General features: G+C 30.0%; 2 protein-coding genes across 4 annotated transcripts in view; both read left to right on the top strand.

The window, feature by feature from the left end:
* The window catches only part of LOC114129745 (adenylate kinase isoenzyme 1), a 227,591-nt gene that overhangs the window by 78,610 nt on the left and 127,300 nt on the right, over positions 1 to 21,681 (top strand). Inside the window, exon 1 of one of the 3 annotated variants that reach the window (XM_050207932.1) lies at positions 4,330 to 4,339. The exons of the other annotated variants lie outside the window; for them this stretch is intronic. The gene's annotated coding sequence lies outside the window, so the exon portion shown is untranslated. Of the gene's footprint in view, positions 1 to 4,329; positions 4,340 to 21,681 lie in introns of those variants that run through there. 3 annotated transcript variants of the gene reach the window in all.
* Positions 1,431 to 19,722, top strand: LOC114129756 (anoctamin-1-like). Its single transcript, XM_050207919.1, has 13 exons — positions 1,431 to 2,085; positions 6,250 to 6,441; positions 7,054 to 7,215; positions 8,775 to 9,014; positions 10,482 to 10,699; positions 10,788 to 10,972; positions 12,801 to 13,594; positions 15,320 to 15,540; positions 15,626 to 15,804; positions 16,339 to 16,607; positions 16,827 to 16,938; positions 17,015 to 17,175; positions 18,711 to 19,722. The coding sequence occupies exons 1-13, from the start codon at positions 1,744 to 1,746 to the stop codon at positions 19,098 to 19,100; spliced, it is 3,465 nt and encodes a 1,154-aa protein (XP_050063876.1). The 5' UTR covers positions 1,431 to 1,743; the 3' UTR covers positions 19,101 to 19,722.

Raw genomic sequence — 21,681 nt, 5'->3', positions numbered from 1 at the left:
TTGTATAGCTTTGGATTGAAAATGTAATACGAGGCTTATAATGAGTAGGTAGTTAAGTAGTCATCAAATCTTAAAATATATAAAGTAGGTATAAAAAGTTTTTTTATTGATATTTTAAGTTTTAAGTTCAAAGTTAGAGGAAATAAAATATTTAAACGAAGAATAACGGTTTTATTTACTTATTTAGTTGTAATTTAAAAATATTCGTGTGTACAATGTAAACTTAAAACTTTTGACATGCATTATTATAACTATATAGTACATTTTATACAATATACAATATTATCAAATATAATTGTTCGTTATAAATTAATTTATTATGTCATTATATCGTGTATTTCTGGTATAGTAAAATATATTATCTACCTACTTAAATAAAATATAAAATATAAATCACAATATAATATAGAAATCTATCAAGTACGTTGACAGATTTGTCTTCGCTCAAAATCATTTGTTGTGTACTGCAATAATGGTTTATCGTTGCATTCAGATTTAACTCATCCATTACGGTGACCTACTCAATGACCTAACCTCACTCGATTCCTACCGTAAAACAAAGTAATAACTAATAACCTACGTCCTTCATTATATTATTATGTTTATATCCTATTATTAAATCTTATGAATTAATTGGTAGGTTGAATAGGCTAATAATAATACATAATAAGTACCTATAGGCGTCATATTTACGTGCCTGAGGCATCTCCGTCATGCCTGCGAATTTTAAATTATTTAAAACTAATTTTCAGAATTTTTCTTTTGCCAGATACATGAAATCGTTCCAAGCACGCTTTGCTATGCCTGAGGTCACATAAAAACAGTACCTACTTTTATCCTTTTGTTATGTCAATTCAAAAGGGTTATTTTTTCCCTAGCATTGACATTTTAATGGGATTTTTTTCTTTTAATTTATATTATTTATTAGTTGTTACTTATTGCGTGACATACAATATTTAGGTACCTATATGTGCTGTGCGCGTAAAGTATACCATCCTCATACTCACATTATATACCGTATGATGATATAGATACTTATTTTGTGGCTATACATGTATAGGTAATATGTACATATGGATTACGTGTGGCGTCCCCGAGTATATTATATAATAGTTTATATATATATATCTACCTACCCACCTATTTTATGAATTGATGAATTAATCACCGACGGTCCGGCAGTAGACTGCCGGTATAGGTAAAATATATATCCTATATATAAATATATATATATGTGTGTGTGTGTGTGGGTGCCGTGTGATACCCATCGCATATACTACATTATGTCTATATATACCTGCATATAGTGATATATTGAATTATTTATCAGCGATCTATATTATGATTACGCACGAGCCGGTGGCGTGATAGTATAAAAAATATAATGATGGATGCGCGCGTGTGTGACTCGGTGGGCGGGTGGATGAGGGAGGTTTGATAAAGGGTTGAGGTGGGTGGCGATCGAGGTGTATAATACACAGTGGCCATGCTATCTATATGTATATTGTATATATATATATATATATAACACAATATTGAAAAACGATGCGACTGTCCGACTGTGTCGTGTGGTCACTTTTTCAAACGCGATTTTCGCTCGTCGGTCGCGCCGCAGTTACTCCGACGGTAGCAGTGACTCCGATCGGACACGTACACGTGCGACAATATGATTATAATGATAATATTACGTACAACATCGTCATGGCTATTGTAATATTTTTCAATCACTGCGACGGCTGAAAAATGGTACCGTCGGACGACGATGAGAGCTGCAGCCCTCGGACTGCACACGACCATCTGCAACGTCGCCGATCGCCACCGACTCTTCCGCTTCCGGAGTCACGGGACTTGTCGTTCGAGCAGCAGTTGAGGCGTGCGGCGTTAAGACTCGGCGCACGTGTCATCGGCCGACTAAGGACGAACGACGGCGATCCATCTCCGCCGACGGCCGTAATCGGCACGACAACCGCAAACGAAAATCGCACTGCTACCGACATCGACTTGCCAATACCGTCGCCGCCACCGCCACCTCCACCGCCAGCACCGCCATTACCGCCGTCACTGCCGCCTTCTGAGCAGATCGAGGTAATAATAATCAATCACTATATTTATCGCACGTGCACCTTGTGTTATCACCGGTGAAAAAGTCTCGTTGGCAATGAGACGAGAGGGTCTGGGCTTGGCACCGACAAAAGTTTTTTTAATCCCCCTTAAAACAAATAATAAAAAAATTATTAGAAAATAAGTTGTCCGATATAATATGGCAGTATGAAATAAATATTGTACAGATATAATATGTATAGAATATATTTTCCTTGGTAAAATAATAGTAAATATTTCGGTTGAAGGAAAATCTTTATTTTTCTCGAAGTATGATGCCTAGTATCTAAATAGAAACCAACTATAGGTATTATTATTTTAAAAAGAAATTATAAAAAACGGAAAACTTTCTTCGGCTGCGCATAATCGGTTTGAATTCAATAAATTTATCAAATCATTGTAGCCTGTTTAAGTAAGTACATATAAAAATAATTCTGAGCAAAATAGATTGACTAATTTGAACTTACAACGGTTATCAATAGATATCAAATAAAATTTGACGAAAACCATATTATGCATCATATGTTTACCTGTAATGTCAAATATCGTACAAGGTTTTGAAATTAACATAATGAATAATAGAAAAGTTCAAAGGTATAAGTATAAAATGTATTTTAAACTACCTATATAAGTTATAGATACGTCATATACGTATATCGTATTAAAAGAACTTTTAATAGGAAATTCTGGTTGAACTTTAAAATCTAACAATCAATTGTTATAATTCAATGTATAATGTAGACCTATAAATAAAATCAAAAATACATTTTAAATGATGGCTGTAATTAACCATTTAAGTTTATAATCTTGTTGAAATATACATTTATATTTTTAAACAAAAATGTCTGCTTTATATATTTCGAAGGCTGTATTACTGAAATGTAATCCTAAACAGTTGAGTAGGTACCTAATTTTATAATTGAGTTGAGCCAGGCTATATTATAGCAGTAGTAAATCTATTTTTTCCATATATAAATAATATTTTAATTTGTTTTTCATGACAGTGTAATCTAAACAGTTGAATTGTTAGATGAAACTCGTATTTTTCGTATTCTTTAATACGATTATTTTATAATTCAATTTTATTTCAAATGTTTGAAATCAAAGGGTTAAGTGAAAAATGAAAAGTTTTTTATGAAGTGAACGATTTCAAATATTGTTTTCTAAAAAAAATATAAGACTTAGGACTCAACTAGCACGCACAAAAAAAAATGAATATCGGATCATATGACTTAACAGTATAACTGCTAATTTGAAAATTGAATAATACAAGAGTTAAATTTTAAAATGTAAGTGTTCTTCATCTTTTCCAATTATATTATTAAATCTATTAATGCAAAAATGATTAACGATAATTTGACGTAAGGTAAACGAGCAATACGCAACTGTTTAACAATAACGTTCAAATGAACATTATTGATATATAAATTACAAACTATATGCGCCAATAAAATTATGCGTATTATGTTAATTGTTTTTACGATATTTAAAAATGTCTGTAATTAGAACAACTTATTGTAAGTATCACATTTTCAAACCTTAGACATTTAAATTGAAAATATTTTAGTTTTAAGTATAAAATAATTTGTGCGTGTCTATTAAGTGAATTTTTTTCATTTTGGTTTTGGCTGGCTACTACGATTTTTTATATGCGGATATACGCTTTTACATAAACCTGGTGATTTCAATCATATATCCGTATATTTGAATTTTTGTTACGCTATTTAGGTAATTATATTTTCATCGAAATAAAGACATTTAAGATGTCTATTATAGATATAATATGGTGATAATAATAGCGTTCGACCGTTTAAAAAAATATACGATTTACTGACAGCGATTAACTGACAATCGATACATTATTACCATACACTATTCAATAGCTGCATGATGCACCCGTCAAACGTGTAAATTGTAATCTTGTTGTACGAATGTACGATTTGGTTACTAGTTACGAGTTTACATCAAATAATAATTTTTAATCTAAGATTACCTATCCTATATTTAAAGAATTTGAATTAAATTTGAAAAATATTTAAAATTTTGGTTAGTTAAATAAATAACAATTAATATTTTAAGTTTTTTGGCTTTTTAATTTATAAAGTGTTTATCCATTATTATTATTATTATTAAACACATAATAATATTATGGTTTCCTTTGATATGATAATTTATAATCACACGTTACTGGTCTAGATGTATTTGATGTGTATTGTGTAATGTGTGTACACAAATATTTGAAATTATCAGCTGACGAATTAATAAAATTAAAATTAAAAAGTGAATTTTGACGTGTAACTTTAAACATTTTTAAAATACTGCTAGGTTTTTTACGTTTTTTTCATTTATTTAAGAATTAAATTTTAAGTAATAAATTATAATAAGTTAAATAATTTATTGCCTTAGTATATTATAAGATAATATCAAGAACCTCCCCCCCCCATAGAAAAAAATTCAAAAACCACCACATGGCAACCTCTAGAACGCCTAATGTCTAACCCCAAATAATAATACTCAATTTCTGGTAATGAAATAGTCTTGGATCTTTATAGAGTAAAAAGCACGCATTATAATCATAAAATCATTTTTGTATTGACTTTGGATATTTAAAAACTCACAAAATTACAACATTTAACAATATAACCAACTTTTAGTTTTAATATTTTATTCAGTACTTCTCAAACTTCATTTTTACGTAGGTATTTAATATATATTATACACCGTGCCTATACGAGTGACATTTTATATAATTATTTTAGAACTTAAAATTATTAACCATACCTATGGCCAGACCCTTCCCTCATACAGAATCGTTGATTGAAATAATGCAAAAAGTACGACATATTTTATGTGTGGGGCCGTGGGGGGTCGGATATTGTCAATCCTAGAGGATGCTAGTAAAGTAGTTAATCAGAGTAGGTTCCAGAGCCCTCAATGGGTATACAAAACATTACGTAATTTTCTATAGAATTTTACCTACCTAGCGTGTAGAAAACACATTTTAGACAACTTTAGTAGGTAACAATATTTAAACTGTAATGATACCTCTGACGTTATAATCCAGTGGTTTTCAACCTTTTTTTTTTACAAAAACATTCTAACTCAATTCTTTTACCAGCAAAATGAAATCATTAAGACTAAACAATATTTTAATAACATTAAAATCTCAAAAAAAAACTTTCTACGCGAAGGTACTACACGATACACCAGGTATCTATATATGTATCTATATAATGAATAATTTAACTTTGATCTAATATTATAATCCAAAAAATATTAATTGTGTCTAAAAATAAAAATATATATATATGAATGTACATGTACATGACATTATCAACTGGATATTGAATAATATGATATTATTAAAACGGAATATACTATGGGTAAGATTATTTAACTATATGTAGGTATATTTAACAATCTGAAATTATAATAATATAATTTATTCTTATGAATTATGGTAGATAGGTATAATACATTTAATGATGTTTTCAAAACCCATACTGGGTATAGTAAAGTTGTCATTAGTGGTTAATGTATTATATAATATTATACTAGGTTAGGTTAGGATAGAAGTTTAGGTTGCTAAATTTTTTTCCGTGGTGCTCTTTTTTAGACAAGTTCAACCATGGTATCTGCTGTGAACACTACGATAGACAAAACAAAAAAAATTAAATTAATAAATAAATAAATAAAATATAAATTTTAAATAATTTATTATGAGCCGTAGAATGTGGTGCTTTTAGAAAGTGCACAGTTTGAGAACCACTGTATCTATATTATTTTCAATTTTATTTTAAAACATTTTTTGAACTTTCATTTTTCGGGAAACTTATAAAACAACTTTCTACTGCGATGTTTGTTTTTGTTTTTTTTCGCAAACTATACTTAAATAATTTATATTCTATATAAAGATCTAGAATAGTTCACCAATAATATTATTTATATTAATAAATATTTTGAGGGTGAATTATATACACTTCCTCACGTGATCGAAACTACGTATATAATTATTTTTCACCTACCTATACAAAAAGTTGATAATGCCAATATACATACCAATTAACACAGTCCACTATCCATTAGTAACATAATTTAGTAGATAATTGGTTTATAATATACGCATTTATGAATGTTTTATACATAAAGCATCGGGACTCTTCAATCAAAATGCATGTTGAACGTAGAACACTTAACACAGTTGATTTTGTGTTAGCCTATAAAAGGCAACAAAAGGTTGCTGAAAACGACAGTAATCTAAACGACGAGACTGAAAGGCGAAAGTTTTATCATGAATTACAAGCACATGGGATTTTGGTTAACGTCGATGATGATCCAACGGTCAGTATTCATTAAAATACAATTTTTTTTTTTTTTAATTACCTATACAATACCCTAGACCGCTGTTTCTCGAGATTTGAGTCATAAAATATTTTGTGGTGTGTGAGTCACCACGAAAAAAAGATTGTGAAACACTGAATTAGATTAAAATTAATATTTAGTATTATACCATTACGGAATTATGTAAAATACGTCGGTAGATAATTATTTGGTACTGAACTTTGTCATATTTTTTATAATTACGTTTGATAAGAATAGTTGTATAATTTTTCAAAACTTAAGCGAGTAGATAGGTATCTATATTGCAGGGGTGGCCAGCGAGAAGTGACTCGTGAGCCACCAAATATATTAATAAATATGGAAAAGTCAAAATGTAAAAAAAAGAAGTCATATTATTATATAACACATAAATTCATATAAGAAAAAATTTTTTGTAAAAATGTTATGATAAGATGCGAGCCGCGTGAGGCTAGCGAGACGCGGTTTGGCCACCCCTACTATATTGTTTTAAAAATTTTAAATGTTTATTCGTTAATGCCTGATTTAAGCTAAATCTAAAAGGAATTTATTAAATGTTCAAAATATTATTATCTAATTTTTATTATATTTAAGTGTTCACTAGATGCAGGCCGGACGTGCTTTGCTTTGCTACAACTATCGCAGCAACTCTTAAAATGTAATTGCCGGTGTCATACAACCAGTACCAGTAGTAATAGTAGTAAAAGTAAAGATAAACAAACAGTTTTCAATTCAAAAGATGTTAATTGTCAACAGGTAGGTATCTAATATAACTCAAATAATTTAATTTAACCAGATTTAGCATACCTATAGTTGCTGTTACAGTCAGTTACGACTATGTCAAAATCCAATACGAAAGAATATTATGGGCTAAAATATTAAATTGTAGCCAATGTGGTATTACAAACAGTTGTTCATTATAAATATATAATATTGAAAAAGACCTATGTGGAAATATTATGGACCACTGACTATACAGAATATGTTTCCCGCGTTTTTAAAAAACGTATCATTATATGGTATATCACTACAGAATTACGGGAGATTTAAACTAAAAAAAAAATATTTTACTCACATTAATCGAATGGTAGGTATTATCAGAAACATCAGAGATAAAAATTTTATTAATATTATCATTTATAATTCATCAATAATTACAGAATATTTTTAAAAAGATTATATTTAATTTTACTAACAATCATTGTATATGAAATTATTAATCCCAAGATAAATCAAAGTATTGTAAAATATTATATCTCCTTAATATACACAATCGTATAAAACCCTAAATATTTTGTTAAAATAAAATATGCTGCTTAATTATGTAGTCTACTAAGTTAAACCTACTTATATAAGTGTACCTACTGACTATCTTACTATTTTAGTATTTCGACCAAATTAAATCTAATTCTGAAAATGGTAAGTAATTTAAAATTATGTAGATTAATTGACATTTGAAGTAGGTATCTCATTTATACTTAACAATGTATTCGGAATTTAAAAATTACATTTAATAGCCAATAGGATATCATTTTTCAAATAAAAAATATTATGATAAAAGTACTTATTTTAATCATATACATAATTTAAAATAATAATTTTTATCATACACATTAATAATATTAATTGTACACTGAAAACTATAAAAATGAACGAACAATAATTTTACAAAAGTAAATTCAATTAAACAACTAGTTATTTGTAATTTTATGACTGCAAATTGGCAATTGTTATACAAAATGATACAAAAAGAGTAATGATATTTTCAAAATGTTATCACAATATATAAAATATGATTATATTTTGTGAACATTTCCATAATTTTTAATTATTGTTTTTTAATCACAATAAAATGTCAAAAATCGTTTGAAGATAAATTTTTAATTTAACTGTTAATATGCAATGTCAATTGTCATTAAATATTTTAACTTTAAACAATCATAAAAAAGTATTATGACTATGTGTTTTCAATTATTTAACAAAAAATTATAACCATACTACTTTAGCAGCATTCGATGTTATTAAAATATTGTATTAATAAATGGCATTTACCAAGCTATATTTATATACCTATTTTAAGCTGTTTGATTTATTAGAACAATATATTTCATAATAGTAGGTTCAGATACTGTAAAAATATGCATATTTTATGATTACTGCAAAGACTTGCGTGACTTTTACAGTTAGTTATTGAAAATGTATATAGATAAAAGTATACTATTATAGCTATATAATTTATGCAAATTCCAACTATTTTTTGATAATCTTCATCTAGTAAAATTTGTCATAATTTGTTCGAACCGTTATCGTTGTAGTATCCAAATGACAATGGTAATCACGAAAAACATAATGAAATATTAACATCTGCCCAACGAGCACAGATCGTGTGGCACATATTACTTCGAATTGGTTCAAAAAATAATCAGCAGGATTCGAATGTTATGAGTCTTGAACAATTGCTTGAGACAGATATAATTTCTGCCGCCTATCCAATACACGATGGTAGTATTAAACTTGAAAAGGGAGAAGACTTGAACGACGTCAATGATAGGCGGGTGAGTTGACATTATTATAATATATTGTTAGATGAGATTGTAGACGAAAATATTTAAAATGTATGCATATAATATTCTAGAAATTGTTCTCATTTTTCAAAAAAAAAAAAAATTAACATAAACATAGGTATTACATGTTACAAACATATTGTTAAATATTTGAATTTAAGTTAAAAATAAACATATTTCGTTTCTAATTCTTTATTCAGGAAAACCCATAGTGAACATCTGATATATTATTTTATTTTTTAGTAGTAGATACTTATAATATAAACCCACTACTTACATAATAATATACAATGAATTAAAAAAATATAACAAATTTTATTATAATGGTAAATTTAACATATTATGTTTTCTTTGCAATTCATATTTTTAATAATTTAAAAAATTATTATTAAAATATGCATTTGTTTCAGACACATATTAAATAGGTACCTACAATATTTTCTTTTTTTAAACTCTGTATAAAACTTAAGACTATTTTAAGTTTTACGTATAGATTATACTTAAGGACGACTTAAAAACATATAACAATAAAATGATTAATAACTAGTTGTGGCTAGATAATAGATGATATAGCTTGTAGGCATTAATAGTTTTTTCTTTCATTTCAAACACGATATTCAAACCTAAACCAACCGAGTTGGAATAAAATAAAATCTTATAATCTTATAATCATTTTTTATCTTTTAGGAAGTACTCTAAAATATTTGAAAACCCGTTATTGTTTATTATTTTTTTTTTAGTAAAAATATAGTAGCTGTATTTAATAAGAATCGTATAAAATGTTTTAAATTTTAATCAAAACAAAAATAGTAGAAATAAAATACCTCTCCCCAATGATACATTTTTATAGGTACTTATCAATTATATTGTCTTTTTCAAGTGCATCTATGAGAAATTATTTTGTGCAAGTGATATCAGTGACATAATCTAAAATTTTAAGTTTAATAATGAAAACTTTAGAGTATCATAAGTAATATAAGTATATCGTATATACTTACATTTTTTATATTATACGTATTACGTATATTTCTTTTATACACATGTATTGTATAGTGCACCTATAATATTCTTCTGTTTAAAATCTGGAGTGACCTTTATTATCTAAGAAAACCCTATATAAAGGTTTTAGAATACCTTATAATTATTAATTATTCTTTACAATAATACAATGAACACACATTTTATCAAAAATAACCCAGATAAATCAGAAATAAAATATTTTGTGACATAAATAATTTACTAATTAGGTTTATGCATTTTAAAATATATATTTGAATAAGAAAAATCATTTATACTACAGTGTATCACTATACATATAATTAAGAGCTTATATTTAAATAATTAATTCAATACCTACTACTCACTATATTAGACTTTCAAGGACCACCTCAAATAACTGGGACAGGCGCCGTCAGTTATTAATTAGTTTAATTGATTTGTCAAATTAAACTGCTGCAGGTTCTTTACGAAAAATGGGCTAGACCTGGTCTAATCATACCTCGACAATGGAAATCTGATGAAAATATTAGTGCTCTGATCCGAAAGTATTACGGTATTCCGGTAGCTGTTTATTTCTGTTGGCTTCGGTACTATACGATATGGTTAGTAGGTCCTGCCATAGCTGGACTAGTGTGGTTCCTGTACGGATTGATAACAACTCGTAGCGATGTACCAACGTAAGCAACGTTCCAAATACAAATCAAAAATATTTAAGAATACATTTTTTTATTCTCAGCAATAATGTTATTTTATCAACTCGTTTAGCCATGATATTTGTAATCCAAAATCACAAGTAGCCGATTGGATCCTGTGTCCGACTAGAAGGTGCAATGTAAGTTTTTGTGGCTTTACAAGAGTACTGGACACTTGTGGACTATACAGATGGACATCAGCTGCGACTTTCGATAGACCGGGCGCGGTCGTGTTTGCGGTTTTCATGTCATTTTGGGGTAAGCAGTGAACTAATTTCAATATTTTTTTTTCGATAACGGTTTTATAATTTTTCTTTTTAGACTGTTTTTTTTATCTTTTACTATCAAGTAAAATTGTTCTTTATGGTAATTTTAAAATAGGTATCAATATTACCTATAGTACTTACACACAATTATTAAATATTTTAAAAGTTAAAATATTCAGCCTTTTATCTCAACCAAGTAGGTATGTATCAATTTTTTATTTTTAAAATACATTACTCATTTTTTAGTACAGGAATTAATGAAGTTTTTTAAAGAATTTGAGCGCTTTTAATTTTTGTTTAACGTATTATAAAAAATTAAAAGCTATATTACATAGTCTTTTATAAGTTCAGGTAAACGAAAAATATAGACCAAACGATTAAAAATAAACAAGTAATTAAAATAACCTTTTAAACAACCCAAAGGTATAATAAAAATATTTGTTTGACCTTCAAGTAAGAAAAATACAAAATACAAGTTAATATTGGTAAGAATATTTTTAACTGAACCTACCTATGCTAATTATATCCACTATTCTTAATTTAAATAGAAAATTAAAATTTTTAAATTATAGAATTGTATTGATATATATTCTTTCGTAAATGTTTATAAGAAAATGTTTAAGGGAGGGGCAAAATAAAATGACTCAAATTTTAACTAAATAAAGGCGTAATTTTATTTAAACATAAGTATAAAATGTGTACTATTCTTTATATAATTAATGTTTGTATTGGTATATTATAGTTAATTAAAATATGTTTTAATAAATACAGGAAAAAAAAATAAATATATAATCAAATATTATATTAATCGGTTCGGTAAATAAGAACTGCACATTTATTTATTTGTTTTATTAAATTATTATAGGTAATAATATTTAATAAATTAGTACTATCTTTCCAGGGAGAGCAAGTCCTCCATATTACCACCTCCAATGGGCACCCATATATTTTTTATAGATTAGTAACCACTCAGATATAATACACATTTACATGGAATAAACAAAATAGTAACAAAAGTTTAAAAACTCAGTATTTGAATATTTTAAATATATTTCAAGAGGATATCGTGCATGTGCTTTATCTTTAATACTCGTATTGTAAATTTAACGTTCAGAATAATCTATTTGTAATATTACAGTGAATTGAACTATTTCATCAAATTTAAAGTATTAAGTAACTAATAAACGAGGAACTTTATTAGGAACTAAAAGAGTTCTTTAGTAATAATAATGGAATTTCCTTTTGCCGTTAACTTTTTTTGATAAATATAATGAGTATTTTAAAATCAAAAAAAAAAAAAAAGAATAATGTTATATACTTATTAGTTGTTACTTGTTACTTAATTTCAAAATAGATTATAGGCCCGAATTAGTTCATTATAAAAACAACATCGACCCGTGCCGGGTATTACCTACTATTTGAGTATCGATATAAACGCTTTTGCTATTCCATATCGTATTTTGAAAACGTATTATAATCTATATTCAATACATCGCGTATTAATCAAATCTAGACGGGAACGATTCGTTTTTTACGATACGTAAGTCACGTAAACTATATATTATTTTATAAAAACGTTATTGATTTAAACGCATACCGCAGCAGATAACCTGCTGCAGTTCGAGGCGAGTCGGTCAATTTTCGACGTCACGCGAAAAATTGAAAATATAAAAAAACTATAATGTTCCTATTTTTATGCTCGGTAGAAAATCATATTATGATTTCCTCCGGGCGAGCGTTCGCCATCCTTGAGCACGCGGTCGAGCGCGTTTTCTGTCACGTATGAAATCGATTTATAAACATCGCGCGATGTTTTGCAGCCACGGCGTTCCAACAGCTGTGGGCCACGTACGCTTGGCAGACGGACGACGACCAACGACGGGACGGCGACACGCGAACGGCGTTCGAATGTTGCGCCGAATGTTCCTGGTCGGCCGGCGAAAAGGTCGGGCCGCCCGCTAGGCAGTCGCCGAGGTCGCACGGGCCGCGTCGTCGCCACCGCCGCCGCCGCCGCGACGACTCGCGACCGCCGTCCTTCGCCGTCCACCCGACCGCGGCGGCGGCGGTGACGCGGCCCAAAGCCAACCACGGCCGATCGCCCGCGCTGTTCTCGGTGGACGTGGTCCGCCGGTGGTGGACGGCCAAACTGTCGGACGCGTTACGGGCCATGGCGTTTTTCGCCACGCTGGCCACCGTGGCCGCGGTGCCCATACTGATCGTCGTGTACCGCGGCCGGGTCATCGGGTGGCTGTTGCTGGCCGTGTTCCACCAGGACGACGGCGGCGGCGGCGGACGGCCGCCCGGCCACAACGACGACGGCACCGCGGCCGCCTCCGACCGGCGCAGGCAGCACAGTTTTTTCCTGTTGAACTACGCCAACGTCGGCGAGCTGAGCAGTTGGAAGGCGGTCGTGGCCGCGACGTGCGCGACGTTCGTCCAGCTCACGGCCATCGTGACGGTGCATCGCGGGTACAGCGGCGTGGCCGAGTGGCTGACCAAGTACTCGTATCGCTCGGCGTACAACCCGCGGTACCAGAGCCGTTACACCGTCTACATGTCTTGCTTCGATTCCGCCAATTATTATTCCAGCTTGATTTACATCGCTTTTTTCAAGGTGCGTGCGGAACGATCGAAGTGAGTAGTTACTCGTCATCGTAGTTAGAACTGACGGAAGCGTTAAACTATATATAAGAACAATTAAATTCGTTATTTTGTTTTAAACGTTATTTGTTTATAACTATACATAGTATCGCTTAAATTTCCAATGATCCGGCGGAAAGAACCGTGACGTGTTTGACCATTCCTGAACTTAAATCATCGTTGAGTTTTCTTTGTAAATCTACTCATATAGGTACACTCGCTACTTCGTACAAAAATACTCGCATCACACTATATTATAATAGTGTCATGTTATAATTAATTATTAAGGCTCGGTGTATAGTAGTTGCTTAATATTGTTTTATATGCTTTTGATTTATAACAGACCAAGCTAGAATTTCGAACTATACGATGGTAAGTTTGAATTCGAGCTGTAGAATGATCAGCATCACTATCAATATTATGCTGTACGCGAATTACCATCATTTCGATGAGAATCGTCTGCATAGACTTTGTCAGATGATTATTAAATTTTTGCTGTGTTTTTGGGCAAATAATCAAAAATCATAATTATGTTTAAAGCGTATACGTTGTATTATCAATTTGGTGAATTTTCCCGATACAGGCGCACGTGTGAAAGATATTTTGGTATACCACCGAAAAGATTGTTTACCTACATATCACAAAAATCTTCATTTTTGACCCTAAATCAACATTTACAATAACAAATGCTATATCAGTCATGCATAGGCAAGACATAGAATTTTTTGGTAAGGCGTGTCCATCAACGTGTTAAAAATCGAAAATTTAAAAAATATTTTTTATATATTTCGTTAATTTCAGGGTAAAAGTGCATATTTTATTGATTTTCTTTATACATATTTAAAGCATATTATTTAATTATTTCCAAAAACAAAAAAAATTGATTTTTTTCTTAACCTATGTATTTTAAATAATATTGAATATAAAAATCAATATTATTTTAAGTAGGTATTTATTGCCATCGTGCAGTCGACGATAACATTTGACGACAACGGTGTAATATGCATTTAATTTATAATGTATCGTGCTAATATGTCAATATGTCAATATAAATATTATAGTACTGTCGAAAAGTTATCAACTTGGCTATCTAGCTATTATTTATTTGTTAATAAATGTACTACATAATTGACACTTTACAGTATTTTTTTGAAAATACTTTATTAAATCTAAAAAGATTTTTTTCGGAATATTGAATAATACATACATTTTGATAGGTATATCATTATTTAGATTTATAATTTTTTGCTTAGTTAAAATTGTTTATACATATTTTACGATATCTTAGTTCATATTTTGCTTGTTTTAGCTCCTATAACTTCCTATCGCTAATATGTATGTTGCATTACATAAAATGTACTTAAATATTAAAATTATGTGTTACACTATAATGGCCTCTACATCAACACAAAAAAAAATCCGTTATTCACTTATACGACTAAAATAATAAAAAGTAGAATACGTAGATACATTATTAAAAATTATATAAAAATATATTTGTTCATTTTTTAATATACTAATTTAATTGATCTTTTATTTTAATACAATTTATATTAAGTCTATTAAAATATTTCATTTTGTGATTTAGACAAAAAACTGAACTTGACCAAACTTTACAAACATGATGTATTATATTATGCCTATTTATCTATACATAATAAAGATCAAACGGTTTATATTATCCATGGTATTTATATAGGGTCGCTTTGTGACTGGAAACAGACAACACGTGGATAACCCATCCAGATTCACACATTTTTGGCCCATTTCTATATTTCGAAGTGTAATACATCATATTAGAGAAGATGTTTGCGATCCTGCGGCTGCTGGAACGGGATGCGTACCAGAGTTGTGTACACAATTGGCCATTATAATGGTGGGCAAACAGCTGATAGATAACGCGATTGAGTTAACGACACCGTTAGTCATATAAAGCAATTTTTATCAGTATAAAAATCAATTTATGTCATTAACTATACATAGTTGTTGAATTGATAACTCGCAGGCTGGCTTTGAATGTATGGCGCCGATGGCGGGCCAAAGAGAGCCGCCGTCGAAATAAATTGAATGGACAATTACCGGACACTATTGTTGAAACACTCAGACACCCAAAACAATGGCAACTTGATTATCAGCTGGAAGATACTGGATCGTTGGGCCTTTACCAGGAATATTCGGAGATGGGTACAAAACATAGAGTAAAAAGAATTATATAAAAACACACATAATTTAATTTATTGAAGCAGTGCATCGGGGTTAGGTAGTAGGTACTTATCAAATTGGTTGTCGACTTGGTGCGACTAATGTTGTAATATTATGATATTCTTGAATATTTTACTCGTTTAGGCCTTCGATGAGGTTGAACTTATATTATATTATTATAATATCTGTGGAGATATTTAGAGATAACTAAATTAATTTGTTTAACTTAATGAAAACGTGTTTTAAACATTGTACGCGTATCCCCAACTAATTTAATTACTTAGGGTTAGCATGATAGGTAGGTAACACGAGTTTATACTAACTTTATTTTGGAGAGGCACAATAATTTATTTCTTGTGGATTTAACAAAGCAAACTGAGTTGTCACTTTATGACTTTATCTAAAAAATACCGTTTACTATTTATCATTGACCATACACTATTACCTATACACTCGGGGTTGGGCGACGCACTATTGAAATTTATTGATTGCTATGTTTATATATGTGTGTTAAAGTCATTCAGTACGGATTTGTGGTCATGTTCACAACGGCATTTCCACTGGCTCCGTTGTGTGCTCTGTTAAACAATGTATTGGAGCAACGTCTTGATGCGTACAAAATGGTAGCAGCTCAGCGACGTCCAGTTCCCTCCTACTTCTGTACTAATAAAAATTATATTAATAATGTCGTCCGAGGACACATGACATGTTGCGATAATTGTAACAATTTGTGCACTTGGACGCAAGTATTGAAAATTATGTCAGTTATCTCAGTCTTGTATAACGTAAGTAATATAATATTAAATATACTACTATTATATTATACCTACTCATACTACACTATTTGGATCAGCAGAAAATATTTATTTTAAATGGAATTTAACTATGACTAAAAGTTATTTTTATTGATATTAAATTTAAGAATTTTTGAAAATAGGTAGCTTAACTTAATGTCAACTTAATTAATTCACTCATGATTGGTTATCCGTGTTTGTCTGTATTAGGCATTTATGATTGCATTCACCAGCGACCTGTTACCCCGGTACGTGTATTCTCAAATTTCGACGGGAACGTCATCTTCGTTGGATGGCTACGTTGCTTGGTCTTTATCTTCGAGTATGTCATATTATTATCTTCTATCGATAGAGTTATTATGTAATATTTATATCTTAAATTTGATTTCAATATCTAGAAAGAAATGTGACAGAATACTATTATGGAAATTTAGAAAATATAGATGGACCTGAAACATGTCGATACAGGGGATACGGCGCTGATGCTGATTCGGAGCACAATGACTATAGAAAATGGCAAGTGTTGGCTGCTCGATTAGCATTTGTCGTGATATTTGAGGTACGCGCGATTATGACTGATATTAACTGAAAACTTTTACGCACAATAATTATATGCATGTCAGGTAAACGTACTTTTTTGAATATTAGTGTAGTTATTTTTTTCACTTACAGTAAATATTTATAATCATAAATATTAGGTACCAAAAGTAATATCGCTGCATTCTCCATAAAACATTTACATAGCTTACATTTTAATGAATAAAAAGTTTAGTAATTATTACCTACTGTAGTAATAGGTAGGTACTGCACAATATCATACCGTATGTTCTTCAGTAATATAATTATTACTACTACTTATATAGAAAAAAAAGTTTTGATACTAACCGCTTAGTTAAATAATTACCTAGGTATTTCATATAGTATAGCTATTAAGACATAGCAATAATAAAATATAATTAATGAATAAATAAGAATAGTAGTAGGTAAAAAGTCAATAATGAAAAAAAATCGTTTTCAATATTAAATATTTTTAGTTTCTCTGGGTTATATGACATTTTTAACTTAATAAGCTATAATAGTTGTGCTTAATCCATAATTACCTATATTATATTAAGATATTTGTATTGATACTGAATAGACAATAAAGACAAAATGGTATAAGCTATACAAAATATAATAATTAATATATTTACAAAAAGTCAAAAACTATTTAATTTTAATTTATCATTATTTTTTGAAGCATTCGAAGAACACTAGCTAACCATACAATGATGATGATAATAATAGACTATTATAATATTATATATACATAGATTTTAGCAATAAATGATTCTATTAATACTAAGTATTTTCATAAAGAGATAAAAATAATACAATTATATAATTATAAATCGGTTTGGAAACCAGAAAAAAATTATAATAATTCAGCTTGGGGAGCAAAAACAAAAAATTGGTACGCAATTCGTGTGTACCAAAAAACTTAACTATTAGGGTAAGTGTTGTATAAATAATGAACTACAATAGACCAAAGGAAGCAGTACCTGTTTAAATTTCTCTGCATGTACTGTTGACTTGACTTCTGGATAGCCAACACACACACACACACACATATTGATTTTTATTAATATATAGATACTTATCACCTCTTACCTGCTTTATACTATAAAAATAGATACACAGTTTTTTCAATCATATTTGCACATGCCTTATAGACCAGGAGCTGCCAAACAGTCAATCGTGGACAATTTCAAAATCGATCACGTTTGAATTTATTTTTTGGGCTACGCACCCTATATTATATTACTTAACAATTATAGTTATTCAATAATGAAAACAATTTTCTATGGAAGTCGATCCTCAAAGATAACTAAAAAAGTTTGGCCACCCCTGTTATAGACGGTAGTCTCTCTTGTACACAGGCCTCTTGCATCTCGAAAATTGAGCTTTATATACCAGAAAATGCATTTAAATACATTTCTTACCTGTGCAGTTTCAGTATAGACTATAGATATTTATAAGTTATTAATTATTATAATATATGTTAATTACCATACGCCTTTGTACCAAATACATCATACGCGTGTGTCTCGACAGCATTGCGTAATAGCATCTATCGCGGCCCTGGTGTATTTCATTCGGAAAACGTTCTCCAAGTACAACATTCACACGAAGTCAAACGTAAAAAGCCCGTCCGATGACAAATTAGCCGCAGATACGTCGGCCGTCAACGGCTCCAGTACAGGGTCTGCTGCCGTCGTCTATGCAGCAGACGACTCTTTGACCACTACTGCACACGATAAGTCGAAAGAAGGACGGCCTCGAGCGTTCAACGGCAATCCGATGACCGTGCCATCAACCATGGTAGTAGTTGACATGGAAAACGATGACCTAGATAAGTATACGAATCATAAAGTCTCACCGCCTTCCAGGAGACGCCGGCCAGAAGAGACTTTACAGGATTCGCTACGTTTTGTCACGAATTGATCAGCTATGATATAATGTATAGAAAATGTTTCGGTAAATTAAACAGTAAAGACTAAAATTATTTATGACTAATACTTATGCGTCATACCTATAAGAATAAAAAAGTTTATGACCCGATTCACCCCGAAGACTCTAACAATCACCGCTTTACCAACGGTACCTCAAAAAATCAAAATAAACCTGCATGTACGTAATCCGTTAGCAACTACTACAAATTTTTAAATAAATTTAATTTCGACTTTTTTCGCAATTCAATTTTGGATTCACTACTGCTTGTATGTAACTCGTATCTGCAAATTAATATTTTTTTTTTTTATGTCAGGCCGCAGTAGCATACTCACGGAGGGGTTCGTGGGGTTTGCACCCCCCCCCCCCCCATTGGCCGTATTTTTTTAGATTCTGAACGAAGTTATGAATGTTTTGATTTTAACTTCAGGGTCGTTTCCGATGGCAAAGTGAATATCCTTGGTGTATAATAGGGTCAGAAGTAAACATTTTTCAACAGTTTTAAAATAAATCGCGAAAAACAAAAAAAAGTGACAGAAATTCTGGAATTTTTACGCAAAACTAGTTTTAAAAAAAATCGATTTTTCATATGGTTTGTAACTCAAAAACTAATTATTGTAAATACTTGAAATTTTCACTGAATCTTTATATTAGTATCATCTATATACAGTAACTTTTCAAAATATTTTGAATTTTTTAAGCTATTTAAAAACAACTGAAATTTTCGATTTTTCTGAGAATTTTTTTTTGAAGTGTCGATAAAAAAATTTTTGACGTTTAAAAAAACTTGAAAATTTAATACAAGGTACCTTATGAGCTTTTTTTATAAGCGTTTATGGTTTAAAATTTTATGATATATGTCAAAATCGCGAATATTTTCAAGTAATTTTGTTGTTTAAAAATCATAAAATTGTTCGTGTTTATTTTTCAGGTTAAAAAATTTAACACCAAGTTATCCATAGGTTTTCTTTCAAATAGTTATAGAGAAAACTCGGAATATCATTTTAAGAAAAATTTTATGAACGTTTGAATTTTAAATTTTTACGAAATCGCACAACGATAACGATTTATTCTCAAACGATTTAAAATATTTGTTATTATTCAAAAAGTATAAATCGTAGATAGGTACTTGTAAATTTCGTTAGTTATTTAGATTGACATTTTCTTTATATGATTTAATTTTCAAAATATTTTACTTATTTTAGTGCTATTTATAGGTATTTATAATTGTTATAACTAATATTTAATAACATTAAGCATGAAGATTACGGAGAGCCTCCCAGTTTTGTATTTTAGTAAATTTTTAAAGCCCCCCCCCCCATTGAAAAGTCCTGAGAACGCCACTGTGTCAGGGGTTAATTAATATTTTAGTTTTTAGAAAAACAATGTCGGTCTTTATAAATACGTGAAATTATTTCGTGAACTTTTCCGTTCAGGTAATTTCTAATTACTGAACCTACATTCTACAAATTACAGTTGTAGATACCAATAAATTATAATATGATAGTACTTATTTGTAGACTTTATCTTTATATTTTAGTTACGAGAAGATTCTATGTCTTATCATATCAGATAGTCAGTGACATAAACCAGGACGATATTTGATAGAATACAACCAATATAGCACTGGAAAAATTATGTGTGCTTTGGCTCTGTTTATATAAATAAGTACGCAACAAGATTTTTCATTAAATAAATTGTTATCAAATTTTTCATCCGTCGATAATTTATTTTTAAAATATTATCATCTTATTGGTCAATAAAAAATTTTTGTAGATTTTTTATCTCAATTAATGCATCTTTGTATGTTTTTATCGATATTATTTCTTCATGGAATATATCTGATTTGCTATTGTATTCATCGTCTTCAGATAAATTATTTTCAAAATAATTTTATAATTGAATTGTTTCACTTTCCGTGAACAAATTTTTATCAACTATCAAAAAATCATTAATATTATTTTCACCTACAATTGAGTACATTTCATTGACGTTTTCTTTGATGTGTTCGTCCATTTTTTCTATTTCATTTGTACAATTTATATCATCATAAGTAAATCCAGCTTTCCATGTGCCCGACCATATTCCCACATAATAAAATCGTCAATCTCTCTTTAGATAACTTTCCACCCTTACATTGCTCTCTTTTAAGTATTAATGTTTTATTTGGAATCACGTGAAAAAAACAGACTGGTTCAATCACAATTGTGCATCATAATGCATCTTTTATGTATTCAGATATTTTCGATTTCCGCTCAGTTATACTAGGTATCGGTATTTACATCATTCGACTCACCACAAAGTTGATTCCGCGCGGTGTTATGTCTATTTTTAAAACTAGATACCTAACCAACCGTTGGAAGCTTTGAATGTATGATTATCATGCTGTACAATAATTTCATCGGCCTTATCTTGTGTAGCATCGGTTCCGAAACAAGTATAGTTTTAGATCGTACAAGTACAAACTAATCCCAAATTTGGTTATTCAGTATCTCGTTATCGTTTTTCTTAATTTCTCTTTTCAGTTTAGTTCTATGAAATAATATTTACGTACATATAAATTACGTAATTTTTA

Source organism: Aphis gossypii, chromosome X (assembly GCF_020184175.1).
Source record: "Aphis gossypii isolate Hap1 chromosome X, ASM2018417v2, whole genome shotgun sequence".
Lineage (NCBI taxonomy): Eukaryota > Metazoa > Arthropoda > Insecta > Hemiptera > Aphididae > Aphis > Aphis gossypii.
The sequence above is the reverse complement of the archived record's forward strand: the minus strand, read 5'-3'. Positions and strand labels throughout refer to the sequence as shown.

Bases quoted from the DNA above. Each gene is read 5' to 3' on its own strand.
- LOC114129756 (XM_050207919.1), top strand. From the start codon at position 1,744: ATGGTACCGTCGGACGACGATGAGAGCTGCAGCCCTCGGACTGCACAC. The intron at 15,805-16,338 runs GTACAAAACATA...TGTGTGTTAAAG, and splicing joins CCAGGAATATTCGGAGATGG to TCATTCAGTACGGATTTGTG. The intron at 16,608-16,826 runs GTAAGTAATATA...TGTCTGTATTAG, and splicing joins TTATCTCAGTCTTGTATAAC to GCATTTATGATTGCATTCAC.